At 45.1% G+C, this 25,732-nt stretch overlaps 1 protein-coding gene across 1 annotated transcript; it reads right to left on the reverse strand.

Annotated features, from left to right (window-relative positions):
* Positions 1-15,373: 15,373 nt before the first annotated feature.
* On the reverse strand, positions 15,374-20,643 carry LOC102714704 (E3 ubiquitin-protein ligase PRT1-like). Its single transcript, XM_006647469.3, has 8 exons — positions 20,365-20,643; positions 19,566-19,594; positions 19,301-19,480; positions 18,208-18,279; positions 17,981-18,121; positions 17,696-17,899; positions 16,678-16,790; positions 15,374-15,911 (listed from the first exon to the last, which is right to left on the reverse strand). Exons 1-8 carry the CDS (start codon positions 20,502-20,504, stop codon positions 15,597-15,599), a joined length of 1,194 nt encoding a protein of 397 aa, XP_006647532.1. The 5' UTR covers positions 20,505-20,643; the 3' UTR covers positions 15,374-15,596.
* Between the last annotated feature and the right edge of the window lie 5,089 nt (positions 20,644-25,732).

Raw genomic sequence — 25,732 nt, forward strand, 5'->3', positions numbered from 1 at the left:
GGTGGGGGTGGAAGTAGGATAAACTTGATAATTTAATATTTTCTTCATTGTCAAATTATTTATACTGATATTGCTGAGTATAACATATATGACCATTTGAGCAAGTGACAGTGGGACATGATGTCAAATAATCAACATCAATATTAGGAGTGTCAAGAAACCAAATCTCAATGTGGAAGTTGGCAGCCCATTTTAACCCAAAAATTATCTACCCTTTTCAACCCCAACCAATCCCCCATCTTAGTAAAAACAAACCAATCCAACCTGATAGTCAGTAGAATCAGTTCCCAGTTCCCACCCGCCCAAACCAAATCCAAATGACAATCCAACCCAACATATCCATTTGAACCCACCTAATAACAAATTAACAAGCATACCCATAACATATGCTTTGCACACAATGACATGAAATAGGTTGTGTTTTCTTCTCTTCACCTAAATCATTGAACTTGCTTAGCACTTAATTTCATTAGTGTCTACGATCTATCCCTACTTTGGCACGTACCTAGTACCTACTCATATCATCGAGGTGTGAAATTGTCAAATAGGCGTAAAATTTAATTCTAGGTGGATAGTCGTTCATGGCAACGACTGTTGGATGAAGGTGGTGACAATAAGTGGTGGGGAGGCTATAGGCTTTAGGGATGGATAGCTAAACGTTGGGGTGAAGAAAAAGATCTAGGGAGTGTTAGAATTGATCTCCAGTCTTTTAGCCCAACGGCTAAAGGGGCCTTGATCGCGCCTTGATCGAGCCCAATAGGCTGGTGGGCCCCTGTCACACTGCGCCATATAAAAGGGGGTGGAGGCTGGCATGGCACAACAACACACGAAGTGCGTCGCCGCCGCACTCCACCCCACAAACCCTAACCCTAACCGATCGAGGGGGCGCAGCTAGTGACGGGATCGCCACCGCCGCGCCACTGCCTCCCCTGGACTACACGGACCGTCACTGCGACCTCGCCGGAAGCTGCCCCGACCACATTCATCGCCGTCGGCCAAAAGCCGAACACTGTCACGTCCAGAAATTTCTCACACGAATTTCTGAACTTAATTGTGTATTAAATCCCTGTTCAGGACCAGCCAGGGTACAAAAAAGACAATGTTGATTACATAACCATCGTTCTTAGAAACAACTGAAAATAACACTTATTCTAACGAAAATGCAGCGGAAAGAAAGGTAGACTAGCTCCAGCGGGTACGGCTCCAGTCCATAGGCAAAGCTTCGACGGTAGACCAGCTCACTCCTGAGAGTCTTCTCCACCAGACTCAACTTCTAACTCTGAAGAGGGAAATTGAGCAAGACAGAGTACAAACCACCGTACTCAACAAGTAACATGGAAAAGAGGGTAATAAATGATGCATAGGGATTATCAAGGGCAGGCTAGGGTTAGTTGCAATAAAGCAGCGGTTAAACAAATAACAGAGATCAAAATGAATAAAGGTAATTGAATACATTAAAGGATAAGTAAATAACAGTTGTAAAATACCACAACACTGTCCAACGTTACACCACGTTGCAACAGGCCCAACCACTACTCAACGTTACACCACGTTGCAGTAGTCCCGAGTGAAAACCAGTTTACTCAAGTTATTAAAGGTTCATTAATCACAGTGAAGCTGAGAGTTCGCCCGTAACCGTGGGCACGGCTATTCGAATAGATTATACTCTGATCAGAGGTATACTACTGTACCCACAAGACACGATTCCACTACAATTGAACGTGCGTCGACATACCACCATGGTATACAGGAAAGGAGACCGTGATAGGACTCGTCACATAACCCTCCCTATTTAATCGCACCGTACTTCAGGTTTCACCCCCTCCTTTACACCAAGTCGGGCAGTCCCCTCTTGTGCCTTGGTAGATCCGAAAGCAGCAGAGGCTTTCGTTACACCACGATTGCCCGTCCATACTCCATCACGCCTGCCCTTGCCTTGGTACGTCAAATAGTTCGAAGCCAAGCTTCAAATCCCACCTTACCCATTTCGGCATGTGGTTAGCACTTAATTACTTCCAGGGTTTCCCGTGAACCGGTCCTTAATTGCCATGGGTGCGACTCTCAAAACCATGCACCCACAGCCCATCATTATCAATATTTTAGTTGACATTAACCCGAACCGGGTGATGAATCATTATTACAGCTATTCAGAACTAAGCATGATTAAATGTGATCCCATGAGCTACTTGTTCTAAGCACGGCTAAGCATTAACCTAGGCCTAACTCTAATCAAGTTACCCCTGGTCCAGCAATGAATAAAGTTGGATAATCAACGGCATAATAATAAGGATTACCCGAAGAAAATAAATACAATAAATACTTTAATTAAAACAATGCATATTTGAATAAAGAAAGCGGGGAATTTGCAATAATGGGTTCAATATGATCAAAGATGAGTGCCACTTGCCTTGCTCTGGCCCCTGGGGAACTTCGGCGACGATCTCGAAGTAAACCGGCTCTTCGGTGGGGTCCGAATCTAAGCGACAAAGCACAAAAATAAATAAAACAGGCACAAACTCTACTAAAACAGCAAAAGAAAGTATTTTTAATGGATTCTTGACAATTTTATGAATTTAATGAAATTTGAATGGACCAAAACGGAGACTAGATGAATTACTTATGAATTTTAGAAATTTTCTAGGTTTTTTAACTAAACAGAAAAGTCCTAAATCAATAATTGCGCAATCAATGGGACTGCTGACGTCAACGAGGAGAGAGGAGGCGCTGACGGGTGGGGGCCACCTGTCGGTGGGAGAGAGGGGAGAGGAGAGGCTGACAGGTGGGTCCCATGGGAGGAGAAAGGGAGGAGGGCCGGCGGGCGGCTGACGGGTGGGACCCGTCGGTCAGAGGGAGAGAGAACAGGGGAGCGGGGAGATCAGCTCGGCCGACGGCGGCAGCCGGCGGCGCACGGCGACGGCGTGCGGCACGGTGGCGACGGCGCGACGGCGACGACCGGTGTCACGCCCAGAAATTTCTCACACGAATTTCTGAACTTAATTGTGTATTAAATCCCTGTCCAGGACCAGCCAGGGTACACAAAAAGACAATGTTGATTACATAACCATCGTTCTTAGAAACAACTGAAAATTACACTTATTCTAGCGGAAATGCAGCGGAAAAAAAACAAAGGGGTAGACTAGCTCCAGCGGGTACGGCTCCAGTCCACAGGCAACACTTCGACGGCGGAACAGCTCACTCCTGAGAGGCACCTCCATCGGACTCTGCTTCTAGCTCTGGGTTGGGAAAGTTAAGCAAGGCTGAGTACAAACCACCGTACTCAACAAGTAACACGGACAAGGGGGAAACAAATGATGCATAGGGATTAACAAGGACAGGCTCGGGTTAGTTGCGACAAAGCAGCAATTTAAATAAATAACAGAGATTGAAAGAATAAAGGTAATTTAAATACAGTGAAGCATAAATAAATAAACAGTTGTAAAATACCACAACACTGTCCAAGGTTACACCACGTTGTAACAGGCCCAACCACTACTCAACGTTACACCACGTTGCAGTAGTCCCGAGTGATACCAGATTTTACTCAAGTTATTAGGGTTCACTAATCACAGTGAAGCTGGGAGTTCGCCCGTAACCGTGGGCACGGCTATTCGAATAGTTTATACTCTGATCAGAGGTGTACTACTGTACCCACAAGACACGACTCCACTACACTTGAACGTGCGCCGACATACCACCACGGCATACCGGAAAGGAGACCGTGATAGGACCCGTTACACAACCCTCCCTATTTAATCGTACCACACTTCAGGTTTCACCCCCTCCTTTACACCAAGTCGGGCAGTCCCCTCTTGTGCCTCGGTAGATCCGGAAGCAGGAGAAGCTTTCGTTACACCACGATTGCCCGTCCATACTCCATCACGCCTACCCTTGCCTGGGTACGTCAAATAGTTTGAAGTCATGCTCCAAATCCCACCTTACCCATTTCGGCATGTGGTTAGCACTTAACGACTTCCAGGGTTTCCCGTGAACCGGTCCTTAATCGCCATGGGTGCGACTCTCAAAACCATGCACCCATAGCCCACCATTATTAATGTTTTAGTTGACATTAACCCGAACCGGGTAGTGAATCATTATCTCGGCTATTCAGAATTAAGCATAATTATATGTGATCCCATGAGCTATTTGTTCTAAGCATGGCTAAGCATTAACCTAGGCCTGACTCTAATCAAGTTACCCCTGGTCCAGCAACGAATAAAGTTAGATAAACAACGGCATACTAATAAGGTTTACCCGAAAATAGCATAAAGTAAGTACTTTAATTAAAACGATGCATATTTGAAGTAATAAAGTGGGGAATTTGCAATAATGGGTTCAATATGTTCAAGGATGAGTGTCACTTGCCTTGCTCTGGCCCTTGGGGAACTTCGGCGACGATCTCGAAGTAAACCGGCTCTTCGGCGGGGTCCGAATCTAAGCGACAAAGCACAAAAATAAATAAAACAGGCACAAACTCTACTGAAACAGCAAAAGAAACTATTTTTAATGGATTCTTGATAATTTTATGAATTTAATGAAATTTGAATGGACCTAAACGGAGACTAGATGAATTACTTATGAATTTTAGAAGTTTTGTGGGTTTTTTAACTAAACAGAAAAGTCCTAAATCAATTATTGCGCAATTAATGGGGCTGCTGACGTCAGCGAGGAGAGAGGAAGCTGACGGCTGACAGGTGGGGACCACCTGTCGGTGAGAGAGAGAGGGAGAGAGGCGCTGACAGCTGGGCCCGGGAGGAGAGAGAAGGCGGGCGCGGGGAGCGACTGACGAGTGGGACCCACTCGTCAGCGAGAGGGAACAGAGAGCTGGGGACCGAACGCGCGGCTCGGCGGACGGCGGCGACCGGCGGGAGCGGCGGGCGACGCGGCGGCGGCGGCGCTCGGCGACGGCGACGCGACGGCGACGGCGCGACGGCGACGACCGGCGAGCGGCGACGGCGCGATGGCGACGACGGCCGGGGCGGCGACGCACGGGCGCAACCCGGCAGAACAGCGGCGACGGCGACTGGCGAGCGGCGGCAGCGCGGCACGCGCGGGCGCTAGAGACGGCGGCCAGACGTCGGCGACGCGGAGGCGACGACGACCACGGTGGCCGACGGGAGCGGCGGACTTCAGCCTCGTCCGGCGACGGCACGCGACTCGGCGGCGGTCGACCGGAAAGGGGGAGAAAGAGGGGAGGTGGGTGCGGAGGCTCACCGGCGGCGGCGAGGGCGCGGACGGGTCGGCGAGACCGAGGCGAAGGTGGCGACGCGGGCGGGTGCGGGAGATCGGCGGTGGCGGCGGAGATCGCTCGACGGCGGCGAGGCGACCGAGCGCGACGGCGACGACGCGACGGAGGAAAGCGCGGCGCGGGGACGCTCACTAGCGGCGACGAGGGTGGCAACCGGTCGGCGACAGCGGGACGGAGGTGGTGACGCAACAAAGCGGCGGCGACTGGCGCCCGACGGCGAAGTTGCGCGGCGGCGGCGAGAGGCGGCAGCGCGGCGGCGACGACGGAAAGCGAGCGACGGCGCGCGGCGGCTCGGGATTTATAGGGTGGCGGCACCGGCTAGGGCGGGCGGACGTTGGAGACCGAGTCGGCGACGGCGCGGTCTCGGCGGCGGCGGTTGCGGCGGCGGCGGTTGCGGCGCGGCGGCGGAGTTCGGCTCGGACGCGGCGCGGCGCGGGCGCGGGCGCGAAACAGTCACTGACAGGTGGGCCCCACCTGTCAGTGGCGCGGGAGAGAGGAGGGAGGCGACGCGGACTCGCGGCGCGGGCGAGCGGCTAGCTGGGCCGAGCGGCGGCCCAGGCGGAGCGCGCGGCGGCGGGCGGAGGGAGGCCGGTCGGCTGGGCCGGCCGAGGAGGAGGATGGGCCGGCTCGGCTGGGCCGGCCCGGGAAGGAAAAGAAAAAGAAAAAGAAAAAGGAAAAAGAGAGAGGGAGGAAAATTGGACTTCGGCCCAATTTGAGATGGAAGGGAAAAAGAGAGGAAAAAGGAGGGAAAAAGGAAAACCCCACTTTTGCCGAGTTTTAAATTAATTTGTTTGGCCAAATTTTATACTTCTGCAATTTGAATTTAAATCCTGTTAGTCGATTTGCGAGCCTCGATTTAATTGAATTAATTCCTTTTAGAGGGATTTTTCCTGAGTTAATTAAGCCAATTGTTATTTACGAATTCCTTTTTACGATTTAGGCTTAGGACGAAACTCCGGGTGTGACAACCGGCGTCCGGCGACGGCGCGCGGCGCACGACCGAGACGACGGCGCACGCGGCGCAGCCGGGCAAAGCGGCGGCGACGGACTGGCGCGGCGACGACGACCGGGCGACGAGCGTGAGCGCGTACGGGCGCGGGTGGCGGCGGCTTGATGACGGCGTCGCGAAGGCGACGACCACAGCGGCGGGCGGCGGCGACGACGAGCACCGCACACGTCCGGCGACGGCGTGCGGCTCGATGGCAGTCGGCAGGGAAGGAAAAGAGAGAGGGGAGGAGGAAGGAGACGCTCACCGGCGGCGGCGACCGTGCGGGTGAGTCGACGAGGTCGAGGCGGAGGTGGTGACGCAGGTAGGCGCGGTCGATCGGCGATGGCGGCGGAGATCAATCGGCTGCGGTGAGGAGGTCGGGCGCAGCGGCGACCGGGCGGCGAGAGGATGCGCGGGCGCTGGGGATGCTCACCGGCGACGACAGGGGCGGCAACCAGTCGGCGACGGCGGGGCGAAGGTGTTGACAGCGCTCCGCGGTGGCAACCGGCGACGAGACGCGAGATCGATCGGCGGCGGAGGAGGACAGCGTGGTGGCGGCGAGAGCTTCGGGCGGAGAGGGAAAAGATGAGCGGCGGCGCGGCGGCGGTGGGGATTTATAACGCGGGGAGGCCGGCTAGGGCGGGGTGGCAGGTGGAGACCGAGTCGGGCGCAGCGAGGACTCGGCGGCGGAGGTTGCGACGCGACGGCAGGGCGGCACGACGCGGGCTCGGACTCGGCCGGCGCGAGCGCAGTCGCTGGCGCGGCCGCTGACAGGTGGGCCCCGCCTGTCAGCGGCGCAAAGGCGGAGGGAGGCGGCGCGGACTTCGCGGGCGAGCGCGGGCGCGTGAGCTGGGCCGGCGACGGCGGCCCAGGCGGAGAAAGGAGGCGCGGGAAGAGGCCGGCTCGGCTAGGCCGGCCTGGAGGGGAAGATGGGCAGGCTCGGCTGGGCCGGCCCGGGAAGGAGGAGAGGAGAAAGGAAAAAGAAAAGGAAGGGGGAGGAAAATTGGACTTCGGTCCAATTTGAGAAGGAAGGAAAAAAGAGAGGAAAAAGGAGGGAAAAAAGAAAGCCCCACTTTTGCCGAGTTTTAAATTAATTTGTTTGGCCAAATTTTATACTTCTGCAATTTGAGTTTAAATCCAGTTAGTCGATTTGCGAGCCTTGATTTAATTAAATTAATTTCTTTTAGAGGAATTTTTCTTGAGTTAATTAAGCCAATTGTTATTTACGGATTTCTTTTTACGATTTTAGGCTTAGGACAAAACTCCGGGTGTGACAAACACCAACGAAGATGACGGGATCATCTTCTTCCTCCGCGAGCGGCTCTACCGGTCGGTAACACCGAACCCTAGTCCATGTTTACTACTCCTGCAATCCATTTCATCCATACAATAGAATACCCCGATCAATGCTAGACCTAGGTGATCCCAAACAAAATGCTAACAATGGTAGCAGAGCCATCTAGGGTTCTAGATTGGTTCGGGGAGAAATCACAAGGGGATTCGATCCCAAAAGAAAAACAAAAAAAGAAAAACAAAGAAAAGAGATGGATGGGAGGGGCGAAGCCCTAACCTCCATCGTTCACCGCCGGTCGTCGTCGACGCCGCGTGGGAAGTCCCCTCCATGGCCACCATCGGGTGTCGTCGCCGTCGCGCGAGGCTTGCCGTCCGGGGAGGGGGAAAAGGGCTCGGGCCGCGCCGAGCTCCGGTCGGGAGTCACCGTGAGGCCGCTCGACGGCGGCGCGTTCACCCATAGGCGAGCGCGCGCGCCGGCGAGAGGGCCCGCGGCGGCGCCGCCTTCACCATCACCGTCGGTCTCTGGACATGGTCGGGACAGGAAAGAGACGATGGGGGAGGAGAAGGGAAAAGAGGGTCGGCTGCCGGTGAGCACCGGTCACAGCGCGGCGGTGCGAAAGCAACCGACCGAGCCGAAAGAGGAGCTCGAATGAGTTAGGGTTAGGGTTTTGGATCTGGCGGCGGCTGACTGGCGGTTTTGATCTGCCGACCTCTCCGCCCGGCCGTCCGATCGAAACCCTAGCAGATCGGACGGTCGGCGTCGTCCGGACCGAGATTTGGCCCATGAGGGCACCGCACGGCTGGCGGCTTTCCCGGCCCAGGCCCAGGTTGGGGCCTGGGTAGGGCGGAGCACTCGCCCGCGAGAAAAAAAAAAGCCGACGGGCCGATCGGTTTCGACCGGGAAAAAGTCCATTTTTGGTCCCTCGGACCGTTTTAAAAGGAAAGAAGTCTATTTTATGCCCCGGTTTATAGTATATCTCAAATTAAAAGTTATTGAATTGTTTCTTTGAATTTTTCTAAGCAATTTGAACCAACGTAAGAATTGTTTAGAGAATATTTAAATGTTTCTTCCGCTGCAAATAGATTTAATTATTGAAATTTGATGTTTCTAAAATTAAATTTCGAACCAACGTGACAAATTTAATTTTAGTGACATTAAATGTGCTATGATATTGGATTTTTGACCAAAGTTTTAATCACAATATCACAGTTATAGTCCTATGTGTTATGTCTATTTTACCCAACGGTAATTTTTGGCCTAGTGCATAATAATGTTATGGTTAAATTTTTATCGTTGATTTTGTTTTCACCATACATGATTGTTACTGATGGCTACTCCTTGATGGGTTGTATTAAAGATATCCCGACCCTGAAAGGAGATGACTACCTTGAATGGAAAAGAAAACTCGACCTTGCTTTTATCTTGGGAGAGGTGGACTGGGTAGTGACTACCCCATGTCTTATAGAGCCTGCTGCACTAGTCAGAGACGCAGATGAGTCAGATGCTGGCTGGTAAAAGAGAGAGAGAACATGCTCCCCTCGTCATGTCATATGACAGAACACAAAAGTGGGCCTTAGCCAACAAGAAATTTTGGCTGTGGTAAAGAATACGATTGAGCCCATAATATTGGGCTCAATCCCAGAGTGTGAGACTGTCACAACCAGTTTACCGGTTTCTCAAAGACTGATGCGACGCAGTTGATCAAATAGCTCACTTCGCAAAAGTACCCTGAAGGTGGTATAAGAGACCACATCCTAAGGATGAGTGACATGGCTTCCAAGCTGAAGCCAATGGTTTTGGATAGATATCATTGCCATTTTGGAAATGACAAATGTAAGCTATGGTGTAATAATGAACGTATTGGCCTTGTTGTTTGCAAGATGAGCTTTAGGGTGTGTTTGGTTGCTCGCACCACCTTACCCTGGCCCATCTCTCTCATTCAGGCCAAACTTGGCCTGGCTACAAGGATACACGTACAGCTGTTTGGTTGCTTGTTTCAGTTTAGACTGGCTAGTATGAGATTGTGTTTGGTTGCCTGTATGAGAAATAGGGTTGAGAAGAGATTTTGTTTGGTGATTGTATGTATAGTGTGTATGGGTACCTACATTTTTTTGGTTGAGATGATCAATTTATGAATTAATATTAGTAATATAGATAAATTAAAAATTTTCACACACTAAATTAACCTATTTATAAAGCATCATTGAGATAATAACATTCTAGTAAATTCATCCATTTTAAAGGAAAACTGAAAACAAATATCAGAGGCACAATAGATCACATCGTCTTTACAAAAAAATTAACAATTACGTGGTGATGGTGTTCATTTATCTCTCCAGAGCAACCGGTTAGGGAAAGGATAAAACAAATAAAATGGCGTCAGTTTCCTCGCCTGCTGCTTCTCTCTGCTCGCTGCCGAATCAATCCGTCCCCGCGACACAGCAGCCCACGCGATGCCGTCCGCTGCAGATCTGGGGCAGCGATAGGGAGCGGTGCAGGCGCGGCGGCTGACGGCGTCGAGCGGTGGACGGGGCCGCAGCAGCCCCTGCGATGCTTTGCGCTGCAGATCTGGGGCGACGGGGCTGCAGCAGTGCGGTCGAGCAGGCGGACGGGGGCTGTGGCGGACAGCGTTGCACGAGCGGACTGGGGCGGCGGCGGATGGCGTTGCACGGGCAGACGAGGTCGGCGAACAACGTTGCGCAGGGGTGGCAGACGGTGGAGAGGACGAAGAATGCAGGGGCTTGTGCCCGCGCTTGCATCCGCGCGCACGCGCTTGCTTCCGCGCCTGCACGCGCCGAACCTGGCCCGAGAGCGACGCTCCCTCGCTGCGTTTCTCGCAGCCGGGCTGCGGTGGCTACTTTTGCACCAGTTCAGCCTGGCTCAATAAAGCATGCAGGCTACCAAACAACAACTAGTTGCGTCCACTCATGCGAGCCAACCGGCATACAGGCAACCAAACACCCCCTTATTTGTTATCTCTATCTGAAAGTGTGAATGTTGTGTCCTCGTCGACAACAGAAAATAAGAAAAGACAGAGAACTCCCAATGTCTCATCGAAATTATGGCACTGCCGTTTAGGCCATATTTCGAGGGGGAGAATTGAGAGACTAGTTAAGAATGAGATTCTTCCTCCATTGGAGTTCTCAGACTTAGAACAATGCATAGATTGCATTAAAAAGGGTGTAACTCGTTCCACGGGAAACTTAGAGATCATTCATACAGATATTTGTGGTCCATTTCCTGTGAAAAGCGTGGATGGCTATGACTCATTCATAACATTCACAGATGATTACTCCCGCTATGGTTATATTTATCCAATTAAAGAAAGATCAGAAGCTTTGGATAAACTTAAGATCTTTAAGGCTGAAGTTGAAAATCAGCATGACAAAAAAATTAAAGTAGTAAGTTCTGACCGTGGGGGGAGTACTATGGTCGACACACGCCATATGGGCAAGTCCCTAGAACTTTTGCAAGGTTCTTATTAGAAAATGGAATAGTAGCCCAGTATTCTACACCGGACGAACCTCAACAGAATGGAGTAGCTGAAAGGCGTAACCGTACCCTTATGGATATGGTGCGCAGTATGATGAGTTACTCCACCTACCATTGGGGTTATGGATGGAGGCGTTAAAAACCGCCATTCATATTCTCAACAGAGTTCCAAGCAAGTCGGTGCCCAAAACACCGTATGAGCTATGGACAGGAAGAGTACCCTTGCTATCTCACCTCCGTATGTGGGGAGTCCTGCAGAGGCTAAAGTATTTAACCCAACTATTGGGAAATTGGATCCCAAAATAGTGAGCTGCCATTTTATTGGCTATCTTGAAAGATCAAAGGGTTATCGTTTCTATTGTCCCAAAAATTATACAAAGTTTGTAGAAACGAGACACGTCGTCTTCTTGGAAGACGAGATGATTAGGGAGAGCTCGGTAGTTCGAGAGTTTGATCTTGAGGAGAGGCGGGTGTCAAAACCCGCTCTATCAACTCAAGAACCTTTCTTCTCTCTACCTGCTGATGTCGGGCCAACACCGTCAATTCCTTTTGACATTATGGTACCAACTCCTGTTGTGACCCCTCCTGTGGCAACAATGAATGAACGTGGGGATCTTGTCATACAGGATCCAACAGAAACTAATGGCACACAAGAGGAGGAGCCTCAACAGCCTCAAACAGATAATGTGCCAGAACAGGAGGCCCCTAGAAGGTCTGAAAGAGTCAGAAGATCGGCTATCCGTGATGACTATGAAGTTTATAATATAGAAGAGTCTCATATGCAGGATGATCCCACCTCATATGAAGAGGCCATGAGAAGCGCCCGCTTATCTGAATGGTCGGAAGCCATGAAAGATGAAATGAAATCAATGAAATTAAATGATGTTTGGGATTTACAACAAATTCCTAAAGGAGCCAAAACAGTAGGCTGTAAATGGGTCTACAAAACCAAATATGACTCTAGAGGGAATATAAAAAAGTTTAAGACGCGACTTGTGGCAAAGGGTTTCACCCAAAGAGAAGGAATTGATTACAACGAGACATTTTCTCCAGTCTTGTGTAAAGATTCCTTTGGAATTATAATGGCATTGGTGGCACATTATGATTTGGAATTACATCAGATGGATGTAAAAACAGCATTCCTAAATGGTTATTTGGAGAAAAAAGTATATATGGCACAACCGAAAGGTTTTGTCATAAAAGAAAATGAAAATATGGGATGCCGATTGAAGAGATCGATTTATGGATTAAAGCAAGCTTCGAGACAGTGGTACTTGAAGTTTGATAGGACAATAAAGAAATTTGGGTTCCAAGAGAATGTTGAGAACAACTGTATTTATTCAAAGTTTAAGAATGGGAGATTTATTTTCCTAATTCTGTATGTGGATGACATTTTACTAGCTAGTAATGATGTCAGTCTACTGCAGGAAACAAAGAAATTCTTGTCATCAAATTTTGACATGAAAGACCTCGGTGAGGCTTCGTATGTTTTGGGCATAGAGATTCACCGAGATAGAAGAAAGTATGCATTGGGATTTTCCCAAAAGACATATATAGAAAAGGTGTTGAAGAAATTCAACATGTCCAACTGTAGTTCTTCACCTGCTCCTATAGTAAAAGGCAAAAAGTATGGAGCATCGCAGTGTCCCAGAAATCAATATGAGCTCAATGAAATGAAAACAAAGCCTTATGCGTCAGCTGTAGGAAGCCTACAGTACACGCAAGTGTGCACACGACCTGACTTGGCATTTGTTACCGGGTTACTTGGCAGATTTCAGAGTAATCCAGGCCCAGAGCACTAGAAATTGGTAAAGAAAGTCTTGCGTTATTTGCAAGGAACAAAATGCCTCATGTTGTCTTACAAAAGATCAGAATCGCTCCAGGTAGTGGGGTACTCTGATTCTGACTTTGCAACAGACAACACAAAGTCAACGTCGGAATACGTGTTTACTCTTGTGGGAGGAGCTATTTCATGGAAAAGCTCAAAACAAACGATCACCGCAGGGTCTACAATGTATGCCAAGTTTATAGCATGCTATGAGGCAACAGGGCAGGTGAACTGGCTTAAAAAATTCATACCCGGTTTAAAGGTGGTTGACAGTATTGAGAAACCACTAAAGTTATACTGCAACAATGAACCCGCAGTAATGTATGCTCACAACAATCAGTCAAGTGGTGCTGCCAAACACATTGACATAAAACACTATGTTGTGAAAGACAAAGTCCGGGATCAAACAATCAGTCTCGAGCACATTAGAACAGATAAGATGCTCGCGGATCCGCTCACGAAAGGCCTACCACCCAACGTGTTCAAGGAACATGTAGCCGGCATGGGTTTATGGAAAGCCTTATGATTCCTGGACTATATGGCCCAAAAGTAAAGTATCTGTTTCTGAATAGAGATGTGCATAGTGGCTGTGGAATCCATTGGTGATTAACTGAGACGATGAAATATGCTCTATGTGCAGACCTATGATGAAATAGAAAAAGCCTAAAAGAAATAGTGAGATCAAAGGGGAGAATGTTAGAATTGATCTCCAACCTTTTAGCCCAACGGCTAAAGGGGCCTTGATCGCGCCCTGATCGGGAGCGTCCAGCCCAATAGGCTGGGGGCCCCTGTCGCACTGCGCCATATAAAGGGGGTGGAGGTTGGCATGGCACAACAACACACGAAGTTCGTCGCCGCCGCACTCCACCCCACAAACCCTAACCCTAACCGATCGAGGGGGCGCAGCCAGTGATGGGATCGCCACCGCCGCGCCACTGCCTCGCCTGGACTACACCGACTGTCACTGTGACCTCGCCGGAAGCTGCCCCGACCACCTTCATCGCCGCCGGCCAAAAGCCGAACACCGACGAAGATGACGGGATCATCTTCTTCCTCCGCGAGCGGCTCTACCGGTCGGTAACACCGAACCCTAATCCATATTTACTACTCAGCAATCCATTTCGTCCATACAATAGAATACCCCGATCAATGCTAGACCTAGGTGATCTCAAACAGAATGCTAACAGGGAGGACTCGATTGACGAAGGTTGATGAGGAGATATGGGAAGTGTAATTTTTATATCCACGACAATGAGTCGTAATGTGAGAGGAGGACAGAAGAAGAGCTGAACCATATGAAAATCACCATCATCCGCAGTGTCGAGTGCCAAGAGGCATGTTCAGTACCAAAGTACCTATGGAAGTGTCATAGCTATCGTAACCTATGCTGCAATTATAAGAATTCAGATTGGTACCATTCAAAATTGCAAAAATTCTTACATGTCAATAGTGACGATGGAAACCAAGGTTCTACCTACAGGACATGTATGGGAAACACATCTGATGAGACAAGGCCGGACTTTTATTGGCCTTTCTAGGCCGAAAAAAATCCGGCTAAACCAATTTAAACCAGGTACCATTTAGAGCAGAAATTCGAAAGCAAGTTAACATGGATCATTTTCTAAAACTATAGCCAAAAAGAAGTTTAATCTTTTTGCGACTAAAAATGAGCTTAGTGACATGGGCCTACCTCTAGAAGTGACAAGCTACAAGAAATATTATCTATTGACCCCTTTGTTCTAAAATAGAAAGGTTACGATAAATATTATCTACTCTGCGTTACAAAATATAAATGTTACTGCAAATATTTTCTACTATCCCTCCGTTACAAAATATAATTATTTTCAGTATTTAAATACTAGGCTAAAATATAATTATTTATAACATTATTTATATTATTACTTATTTCATCAATTACGTGTCACTTTAAATTATTCTCATTTTTATCCCAATCTAGCCCCTTATGTCTATCTCTCACTTATATTATTAGGGAGCATTATAATATTTCTTTTTATTCTTAATTCTCGCTTAATAATTTATAAATACTTACATTCCAAGGAGTCTGATAAAGTGATAAGAAGGTTAAGGAGTTATTTGGATCCATGGATTTTTTTTTAGTTTTTGTCACATCGGATATTTGAATGTTAATTAGTAGCATTAAATATAGACGGGTAACGGAACTAATTGTATAAATAAAGGTTATTCCATTAGACATTTTTAAGCCTAATTAATCCACAGTTAGCAAATGTTTACCGTAGAAGGTAATCATGAATTAATTAGGCTCAATAGATACATCTTGCGAAATAATCTAGTGTATGAGATAGATTTTATTAATAATTTATATTTAATATATAACAAAAGTACCTGTAAAGGAAACACAAGGGACAAATCATTTGTACAGTTCGTACAAAGGACGGATAGCCTGCAGGAAACAGGGCCCCTGATGATTTGTCAGAAGGTGCAATAGTTTTTGTTTTCACCAGCAACCTTGAAACACAGGGGGAAAATTCATTTGTACAGTTCGTATATCCTCATTTGGAATTCCATTAATAAGAATATAAATACAAATTTCCAAAAGGAGAAATATGCTGCTGTTGCCCTTAGATTGAAGGGGCTATGAGCGTTAGACCCTTAAAAGCTTTGTTCAATCCATCTAATACATACAGTACCCCTTCATTCGTGTAGCATCCTCAGCATTAAGGTTAGGTATAAACGCTCAAAATTCAGGTTTAATACAACTGCTTCGTTTCTAGAGCAACTGATCTTCCTCGCCCATATCCTCCAATTCCTCAAGATCGTCTGGTATTACATGCACCACAGCGCCGGGAGCAACAAACTCTCCTATGATTACCCCTCCTGGACCTTCCTCGTGTATCCCTTGTAGCCTCATGATCCTATGTAAGAGTGCCGAGTTATCAAGTTCCATCCTGTGGTCAGGGGTATGATGCTGATTAAACCGGCCTGGAAGTTTTGACTTTGTATTGTAGCATTCTTCGCAGAGGTCAAATCCAATTAACTCGGTGCAGTCCTTACACCTGTACCTCTTCCCTCGTATTGGATACACCTGCAATGCATTCGTCAATTTCATATTAGCAGAGTGAGAAATAGTCAGACATGATACGATTGTTTCTTGTAAAATATTTAGGGTTCCTTTTTGTGCAAAACAATGTATTAGAAGGTTTAAAACCGCAAAGGCTAGAGAACAGTAAACAACTGGACATGGAAAAATTACTCATATTGCAAATTCAAACTTGAATTAAGTACTCCCTCCATGTGCAAATATATGGTGTTGGTTAGGTTTAAATTAAACTAACCAATGTCAAACAAAAAAAATGGGAGAGTACTAGAGATTAAATAGGCCTTTTGGACAGAGGTAGTAAATAAAATATGAAAATGTGTTCCAGTCAAAGTGATCACAAGAGAGTATGGATATTGGCATATTGCAACAACTTGAAGTGAACAATTTAAGATGTTTCTTGTATTGAGTGAGTCTAAGGTAACCAGTCACTATTGCAGGTCTGCACAGTGCATACTCGTAGGAAAATAGAATTCCTTCTGTTTCAGGTTATAATATGTTTTGGTTTTTCTTAGATTAATACCGAAACTAACAAATCTCTCTCTCTCTATATACATATATACACACACATATACATATATATATACATACATATACATAAATATGTGTGTGTGTGTGTGTGTGTTCATAAATAAATCTAGGGAAAACCAAAATATTTTATAACCTAAAACATTACAACCTGAAACAGAGGGAGTACAGTTTATCCATTGGATGTATGTTAGCAAAACCCTATAAAGTTTACAATTGTGCATACCCCGCATGAGTCACATCCAACCCCAATATGAACATCAGACAAGTCATCATCCTTCAGCGCAAAATTTTCCTTTTTTGATGCTCTACCCCCGCCTTCTTTTGTGGATGAAGTACCTAAAGCACACCACAGAAAAGAAATTAAGCCAGGAATGAAGAAATCAGTGATGTGATTCATTTCAAAAGCTATATGTGTTTTACAAAGATCTTATCTTGTATAACTCATGCACTAACTTTTTGTAACAAAATAAAAACAAGGGAAAATCATCCATAGCCCAGTCCCACATAGAATTAATACTAGAGTGAAACCACTGTCCCAGAAAGCAGCAAGGTGATTCCTCCCCCTTCCAGTGTTGTGCTTACTGCAACAGGTGGCAGGTGTGCCATACTGGGCTATAATAGTGTGGCCTACTGGCCAGTCTTGGGGGTTGTATCAAATCTTGTGGTTAATTTCTGCGATCTACTGCCAATATCCCTGTACGCATTTTACATCATAGGATAAACAATAGTGGCCATTGGCATATCATTCATATCTATCACTTACCACTTTACCAGTAACTCCCTTTGGACTCCGGTCAAAAATATGACATTTTATTTTACTCTCTTTTTTCACGGTCTTAAAAGACAATCTTATATTACAAGTTTATAAAATCTAATAGTACATGATATTATGACTTTTTCTTTTTGGGTTTCCAAACCAGCCAATTTAGAAGTTATTGATTGTCAAAGTTTCAAAAGTTTGACTAAATCTTGTCCTAAATGCCAAATACATACCAGAGGGAGTGACATACTATATCAAACTCTTTGTGCACAACATAATGCTATCCCCTATGCTAATAAGCCATAAGCAACATTGTTGTATGGTTAGAAAATTACTAGCTGCCAAACAACCAAATTTAATTTGAACATTAACATGGATTAAACCAAGAACAAACAGAACAGCAAAATAAAAACCCTATCCTTAATTTTAATTTGCTATCCATATGGTATAGAAGAAAATGCAGCATGTGAGATAATCTTACCTGAAGATGATCCTTTAATATTGCATTCACCCTTCAAAAGCTGAATCTTCTCTCGTTTTAAGTCATATTCTACTGGAAAATATTCTTCAATAAAATGGTCTAAATCCAAGCAAACATTAGGAACATCTCCTGGATGAAGACCTCCACAAACTTTGCATTCAAGTGCACCATCATCCAAGGACGACAAACAGGACATGCAGTACACTTTTCATAAATATAGATCAGTCAGTATGTGAAACAATTAGTGCAATATGTGACCTTTTCTATTCTAGCTTTACAGCTTACCATGACCACAATTAAGAACAGCAGGTTGATACAGCAACTCCTTACAAAGAGCACATGACACGTCCTCCAGCTTAACTTTCTTCAGATGCTCGGCAGAGGATTGACTATTACTTTCTTCAGGTCTATTCTCCCCATCAATTTCTTGCAGAATGTAGAACATATCAGAAATACAATCAATCTTGCGAGCTGAGACAAATATCATTGCAACTATATGACACAATTCTTACCACAATTATTGCTTCTGAAGTTCAAAAACTCAATGATTTGCGGAGAGTATGTATCCACGCGCTTCTCATCCTCTGAGTCGACACCAGGAAGAGAACATCAGTAAGAACTTGCAGAAACATAAGGCATGCTAATTACTGAAATCAGACAAACAGCTATTGGAAGAGGAAGACATATTTGATTTGTTACGTGTACTGTAATTCTTGGAACTCCGATTCTGTAAGAAATAAAACAAAACTTACAAACCAGCTTGACTCATCCAAATAGTGGAAGTTGTGAAATCTAAGAGCCACCATGGTAGTTTCCAAGCAAATAGCTCAGCTTAAGATCATGAACCTTCTCTAAACCTTCAATGTCCATTAGACTCAAACCCTAAGGCAATGTATTCACCTATATCCCCCTCACCTAATAATCTCACATAAATCTTACCAATCCCTATCCCCATATAGCCAGCAACATCCTCTGCCGTCCACGTTTGCACAGCCAACTACGAACATGTATGGTTGATGCTATAGCATCCCGGCCCTCTACACAAATGCATCATCACATTTCACCCACCCTGATGACCCCTGGCAATTTGGATATGATGTGAATTCAAATTATGAAATCACATTATTGCTCAGTAGAACCGGTTGTATTCAAGCACTTCAGATGGCAGTTGCCAATCTGCTTTGAAACATACATCCTTATCTTTTGGCTTTTGCTTATAAGCCAAATTTTGATTTTTCAACCTTAAATTTGGGGTTGATTTTGAGGGTTTTTTTCAACATAATTTATTTTTCAGCCTTAGCTTTTAGATCGCTATTAACACGTATATAAAAGTTTTACTCCCAAATTATTTTTCGTTTGCAAACTTGCCGTTTTGCTTTTTCCTTGAAAAAGCAAAAAGATGACCCCAATACTTTGTACAACACCCCAAACATGCCCCCCCCCCCCCCCCCCCCCCCCCACACACACACACAAAAAAAAAAGAAAAAAGAAAGAGCATAAAAAATTGGCAGTGTATTCATATAAAATAACACGGTACATGCAGCGTCCATACAGCATTGTTTGTATTATGAAAGATGCTTAATGCTTTGGACTTTGGACACTCACCTAGTACCTCTTTCTCCCTTCTCTTGTATTCCACAGGTTCAAGCTTTATAAGCAAGTGATGGAGGAGTTGACAGATACTAGGAAAATGTTTATAAGGCTGCCTGCAGACAGCACAGTGGGACTCCCTGATGACATGCATAGCTTTGTGGACGCACCAGAAACATGACATATGTCCACATGCTGCACCAGTAACTGATAAATGAGATCCAAAAAGTAGTACACAACCGAGTTGCTCTTCATGTTACCACGAACATCAAACTCTTACCGATAACAACTGGTTTGTACAGAAGATCCCTACAAGAAAGATTGAACAAGTACATTAGATCATTTGTGATTTATTTTAGTGGTGTCATTAGTACATTTTCAAGATTGACACAAGCGATTCAAAACCAGACAAAGTAAAACAAAAAAAAAAGTAAGATGATATGCCTTTTCAGTATTCAAAAGAGAAGGGCAGTGCCAAAAAGGAAGTTTAGACAAATGCAAACAAAGCAGACTACAGACTAGTATACCCTTCACCATCAAACGTCTAGAGCTAAATCAATTGGGGGAGTTTAGGGGACTGTATCCCGTTCAAACCATATATACCTGGTACCGGTATTAGGTCTGATAACTACGAGCATCAAACCTGATTGATAGTCAGGTAGCAGGTCTGGTACCAGGTCTATACTGTTGGAACAGGATGCCATTCCCTATTATTTCTGAAATCTATTTACATATTTACCTGGATGTTGCAAGGTATCGAACTCTAATATTGTTTTCCGTCACCTAGAACAAATCATGGCTACAATTTGTTACTGTTATTCCTAGATGGAGATCTTATACTAACATATCTAAGCTTAATACTCCTTCCTATCTCTATGTCGTCGCATTGCGGAGCATAAAACTGATGCAAAAAGGAATTATGGACGACGAATAAACGCCGAATTGCATGGTATCAAGAGCGAGGGCGCATGAATCACACAGCGCGTGCTTCCACGATCAACAGATCAACAAAGAGGATTGTCTACCAGCGCGGCAAGGTCAGTAAAGAGGGAGGGGGGAGGGGGTGGAGCGTAACTCACAGGCAGACGCAGCACTGGAATTGGGGGTCCTCCTCCACATCACCGCAGCCAGATCCGGCGGCGGGGGCGGGGTTCCACTCCGGCGGCGCGGGCGCCGCCTGCCCCGGCGAGTTCCCGCCGCTGCCGTCCTCGGAGGCCATCCTCTCCCCCTCGCGGGTCGCCCGCCACCCTCCAACGGAACGGGCGGTGTCGCGAGGAGGCAGGCGGACGCGCCGCTAGGCCGCGAGACGGCGAGAAGAGAGAGAGAGAGGGAGAGAGGAGAGCGGTGGTGGCGGAAGCGCCGGTGGTTTGGAGGCGAAGGAAGGGCCGAATCGAAATCGAAGCTACGGGAAGGTGGGGAGAAGCAGATAGGTGGTGCGCGAGGGACTTTTTTTTTTCAACTTTTTAATTTTTTTTAACTTTATAAATAAATCCAAAAATTATTGTTAAATATTTACCCCGCTGCCTCATCGCATGAGCGGCCAAATAACAATTCCAACCTAATTGGCATGGCAGATACCGTCATGACACTCATGCATGGTCAAATAATTCAGATTTAAAATAAATTTAAAAATTAAAAGAAAAGGAAAATGTTTTAAAAAATAAAAAATCATGAGAGGGTGATAGGAGGATATGGACTCTTATTTTCACTTATGCTTATAATTTATAGGTAAAAAATCAAATTTTTCATCTTAGATTTAGAGTTAATTTTAATTTTCTTTATTGAATTTTATCCTTTTAGCCTCGGTTTCATGTCACAAGAACAAGGCTATATAAGTTTAAATTATTTTTGGTTTGTAAATACTACCTCCGTCCCGAAATAAAATTATTTTTCAGTTTTCTGATACAATGTTTTGACTATTCATCTTATTTGAAATTTTTTGTGATTAATATTTTTGTTCTTAGTAGATGAACATGAATAGTATTTTATGCATGACTAATTTTTTAATTTTTATATATATTTTTAAATAAAATAAATAATTAAATATTGGACACAGAAAACGAAAAATAAAGTTATTATGGGAGAGGTAGTACATCAGAGAAGGTAGAATAGCAGGCTATAAGCCAGCTATAAGCATATTTTAAAGAGATAAGAGAGAAGAGAGAAGGGACGTGGGCTACTAATTTATAGCCAACTGCACAAGGACTTGAAGACAAAACGTGTATATAACATGTGGGACCATATATTGATGTTTGGTAGGTAACTATTGTATGAATTGACTATTAAATTGATTATAGATGAATTAGAGTCAGTAGTTGGCTATACTATTTATACTATTGAACTTTCACCAGCTTGACGAGGCGGTGGTGCTAGCCGACATAGGGAGCGCCGAAAAATAATATTTCCTGGCGTTGCCTGATACGCCTGTCCTGCGTGGCGTGCGGCGTGCCACAGAATAATGTTGCACCAGCCGCCACCGCCAGCAAACGTGTCGTTAATTAATCATCTTAAACATTCTTTACGTTAGTATTTAGAACTAAAAAAAAAGGGCAACTAGCAGCTAAACTTTGACAAACAAAACGACGTGCTACGGGAGCCCATACATACTTGAACCCGGCGTAGCAAATGGCCCGGGATGGGCCGGTTTCGGCCTGCATCCGGGCGCTTTTGCACGGCCCCGATCGGTTTTCCCTTTTTCCCGTGCCACGCGACTACGTGAGGCGACGCGGCGCGCGCCGAGCAGCGGGTAGCCGCACCGCGGCAGCACGCATCGCGTCGTCGAAACTCTCGATCAAATCATCACGGCCTCGCGGCTCACGATGCTTCTTGATCTCGATACGAGCCTAGTTCAGAGATCACTGGATTAGAATATATTAATCTTACTTAATTTTTAGTTATTATTTTAGCTGTCTAAACAATATAATTATGGATTTTGTTGAAGATCATCGGAATTGACTGACCCGCGACACATGTATTGTAGCTCCGCCCCTGCTCCAAGTGTCCCCTGGTTGAATCGCCGATGCATCTACGTGCAGGGGCAGCTTTCTTTATCCGCTTTCTGCCGTGTTGATCGACCTCTGTCCGACTAGACGGACACCGGTCGTCGCCGTTCTTCCACCGGATGAAGAGGAATCGGAGGAGGGCGATTGTACGGTATTTTATAAACAAAAAATAATATATAAAGAAAACCGTATTATTAGCAATTAAAATGTTAAAGATAGAAAATAAAATTCATAAAAAATTTTAAAATCACTATGAATTTAAGGTTAAAATTTTAAATTTTAGCTTATAAATATAAATGAAAATACAGGGGTGTCGATCCTCGCATCAGGAAGGGGCAAGGGGAATACCGAAAGGAGGGCCGGATTGATTGATTGATTTTGGCTTTCCAGTTAAAGGATGGGCCACGCACTCAAAGCAGCAGAAGCTGACCGGTGAACTGCTTGGGTGGATAAGCGCCGTAAACGTGAAACGAGACAAGTACTTTACCGGCCAAACGACCTACCAGCGGGCGGGCGTAGAACCATGCATGCGTCTTGCACGAAATGCACAGGCTCGAGTCTTGCACCAAATGCACAGGTTCTCTCCGTCCGGTGGGCCTGGCTGAACAGGTCGGGGTCGACCACTGTAAACAAATTATTGGACCACTTATGACGTATCAGTGGTGTTTAGATTGACAAAATTTTTAAGAGAAGCGTCACGTTAATGTTTGACCGAATGTCGGAAGAGGTTTTTGGACACAAATGAAAAAACGAATTTCACGGCTAGCCTGGAAACCGCGAGACGAATCTTTTGAGCTTAATTAATCTGTCATTAGTACATGTTGGTTACTGTAGCACTTATGTCTAATCATGGATTAATTAGGCTCAAAAGATTCCTCTTAACATTTCTTCCGTAACTGTGCAATTAGTTTTTTGGTTCATCTATGTTTAATGTTTTATTTAGGTGTTAAAAATTCAATATGATGTTTTTGAAAAAAAAATTTAGAAACTAAACAAGTCCTCAGTATCACTAGATAGCCACAAACTCGAGACGGTTTTTTTTTTCGGATGACTACTCCCTGGATATGGCCACTCCTTCCAACCAACTGGTGTATACGGTACATAAATTTTTAAAAACTTTATATTTACATACATACACATATATATGCATATAAATTCATCTAAAAAATATAGATAATTTGATTTCTAAATTTTGGGACAAATTTTTGACAAAAATAATTAGTTATTCTGAGACGAAAAGAGTAATATGTTTTTGTGCCATTAATCAAGTTCAGGTCATGAAACCTCCAACCGCTTTTGTAGCATTTTTATGTGCATATATAGGCATAGGGGTGATTGTTACAACGTATTTATAAACCAAAAATATTTTATGAATGGAACATTTATATGTGTATTCTTAGCGATCTAAAAACTATAATAAAAAATAAAATACGGTGAAAAAAACCATAAAATCATCTAAATTTAGTCCCTACTATCACTGATGTTATGCCCGAGTCTCCCTTATGTGCTCTCTTCTACCATGCGGGAGTGGTGATGCCCTGTTTTAATGATGATGGAGCGATTAGTTGCTTGGTTTGTCAGAGAAGACCCTTCAATGAATTAAATATTAACTATTACAAGCATTAAAAATATTTTTATTTTGTTTTTTTATATAGAGTTTTGTATTACATTATTTGGTGCCTATCTCATGATGATTTATTAGCTACGTTGGTTAAACTCCTCGTGGTGAAACCCACCAACCCGTGTTCCAGTGCTATACTTGGGATGGGTGTTCTTATTCGTGGCTAATTATTGTTTTAGTGGTAGACAGCATATACATAGACAGTCAGGCGCTTGCTGTGACTTCGAGTCTTAGAGCAGGTACAATAGCAGGCTATAAGCAACTATAAACATATTTTAAAGAGATAAGAGGAGAGAAAAGAGAAGTAGACTACTAATTTGTAGTCAGTTGCAGCACGGGCTCCAAGACATAATGTGTGTATGACAGGTGGGGTCGGATATTAATTATGTAGTATATGTCTATTGTATGTATTGGCTACTAAGTTGACTATAGACCATTTATAGCCAGCAGCTGGCTATACTATTGAACTTGCTCATCGGACATTTCAACCCAGACTTTTGAATGTCTTATAGGGCAGTGTGCGCATGTATTCATATATGTAAATGTAAATGCATGTATATAAACACATGCATTTATATTGTGTTTTAGGGGGAAATGAAATTAAGGGGCCAAAGTCCCCTAAATTCAAACTAGAAAACCTCTTCCTTAGAGTATCTTCAAGAGCCAAGCTTAAATCTTACTAGTCAAGTACTCTTATGGCTACTTGTCCGGACAAAATTGACTATTATATTTCACATATACTACGAGAGACTAACCAAATTTCACTATCCAAAGTTCATATCTTTTGGTGGACCACCATACCGAGTGAGTGAAGGTGGAGGAGAAATTTTTTATTAAATAAATCTTTTTAGCAAGTAATTTTATTAGTACACCATCAGGCAATTTTTTTCAGAACTGAACCTTTTGGCCACGCCAATGTTGGTGGTGTGACAAGACAATCCCATTAAATCGACATGGCATGGCGTGGCAAGACACGCCATTGTCAGTGGTGTGGCAAGACAATGCTGCCACGTCACCCAATGGCGTGGCAAGCTGTTTCGTCATGTCAATATTGGTGGTGTGGCCAAAAGGTTCATAGGGTGGAAATATTTTCCCCGAAGGTTTAGTAATAAAATTATTTATTAAAAAAGTTTTAAAAAAATTCTCTAGAGGATGGCTAGCTAGTTTGTCTAGCCAAACTCATAGCACCTCTAGTAGACTTGGCAAATGTCTCCCATGCCCAGATTTGGCAAACTTGAGAAAAATAATGCCTCCATCAGACTTGCCAAACTAATCATCTTATCATCCAACTTGCCTATTTTCTTCCCTCACTAGCCAAACTTGGCAAGCCAAATTGACTTGTCAAAGCATAGGATCCACACCTTCTCTATTTTCCCCATTGTCCCTGCGAGATTCACCAGGAAAACAAGAGAGATGGAGAGAAGGGTCACACTATAGAGATGCATTAGTGCCCAACAAAGGGCGTCGTATGGTCCTCTCACTAGACAACAAAAGCATCGTCGTCATCCATCTAGAGCGCCACCCTCCCCTCTCTCCTCGCACCGACATTCACCTACTGCACTAAGTCCGCCATCGGTCAAGATCAATCTAGAGGCAAGGAGTATGTAGGGCCAACAACGACATCGCTAGGTCCGGGTTATGCTTCCCTTCCGCCTCTCTCGCCAGTGCCCCCTTCCACCCCTTCATAGCCACTCTGCCCCCTTTTGTCGCTCCCTTCCACCTCTCTTGTTGTTGCTCCTTTTGCACTTATGTCACCGATCTACCCACTCTTGCCACTTCCACCATAGCTTTATCCCTTCCACCCCTCTCGTCATCGCTATTAGC

The sequence above is a fragment of the Oryza brachyantha genome, chromosome 2, assembly GCF_000231095.2.
Source record: "Oryza brachyantha chromosome 2, ObraRS2, whole genome shotgun sequence".
In the NCBI taxonomy this organism is placed as follows: domain Eukaryota; kingdom Viridiplantae; phylum Streptophyta; class Magnoliopsida; order Poales; family Poaceae; genus Oryza; species Oryza brachyantha.

Excerpts from the sequence above, each read along its gene's own strand:
- LOC102714704 (XM_006647469.3), bottom strand. The coding sequence starts at position 20,504 with ATGGCCTCCGAGGACGGCAGCGGCGGGAACTCGCCGGGGCAGGCGGCG. Across the intron at positions 18,122-18,207 it reads CTTCAGAAGCAATAATTGTG|AAATTGATGGGGAGAATAGA; the intron begins GTAAGAATTGTG and ends ACATTCTGCAAG. Across the intron at positions 16,791-17,695 it reads TATTAAAGGATCATCTTCAG|GTACTTCATCCACAAAAGAA; the intron begins GTAAGATTATCT and ends GGTGTGCTTTAG.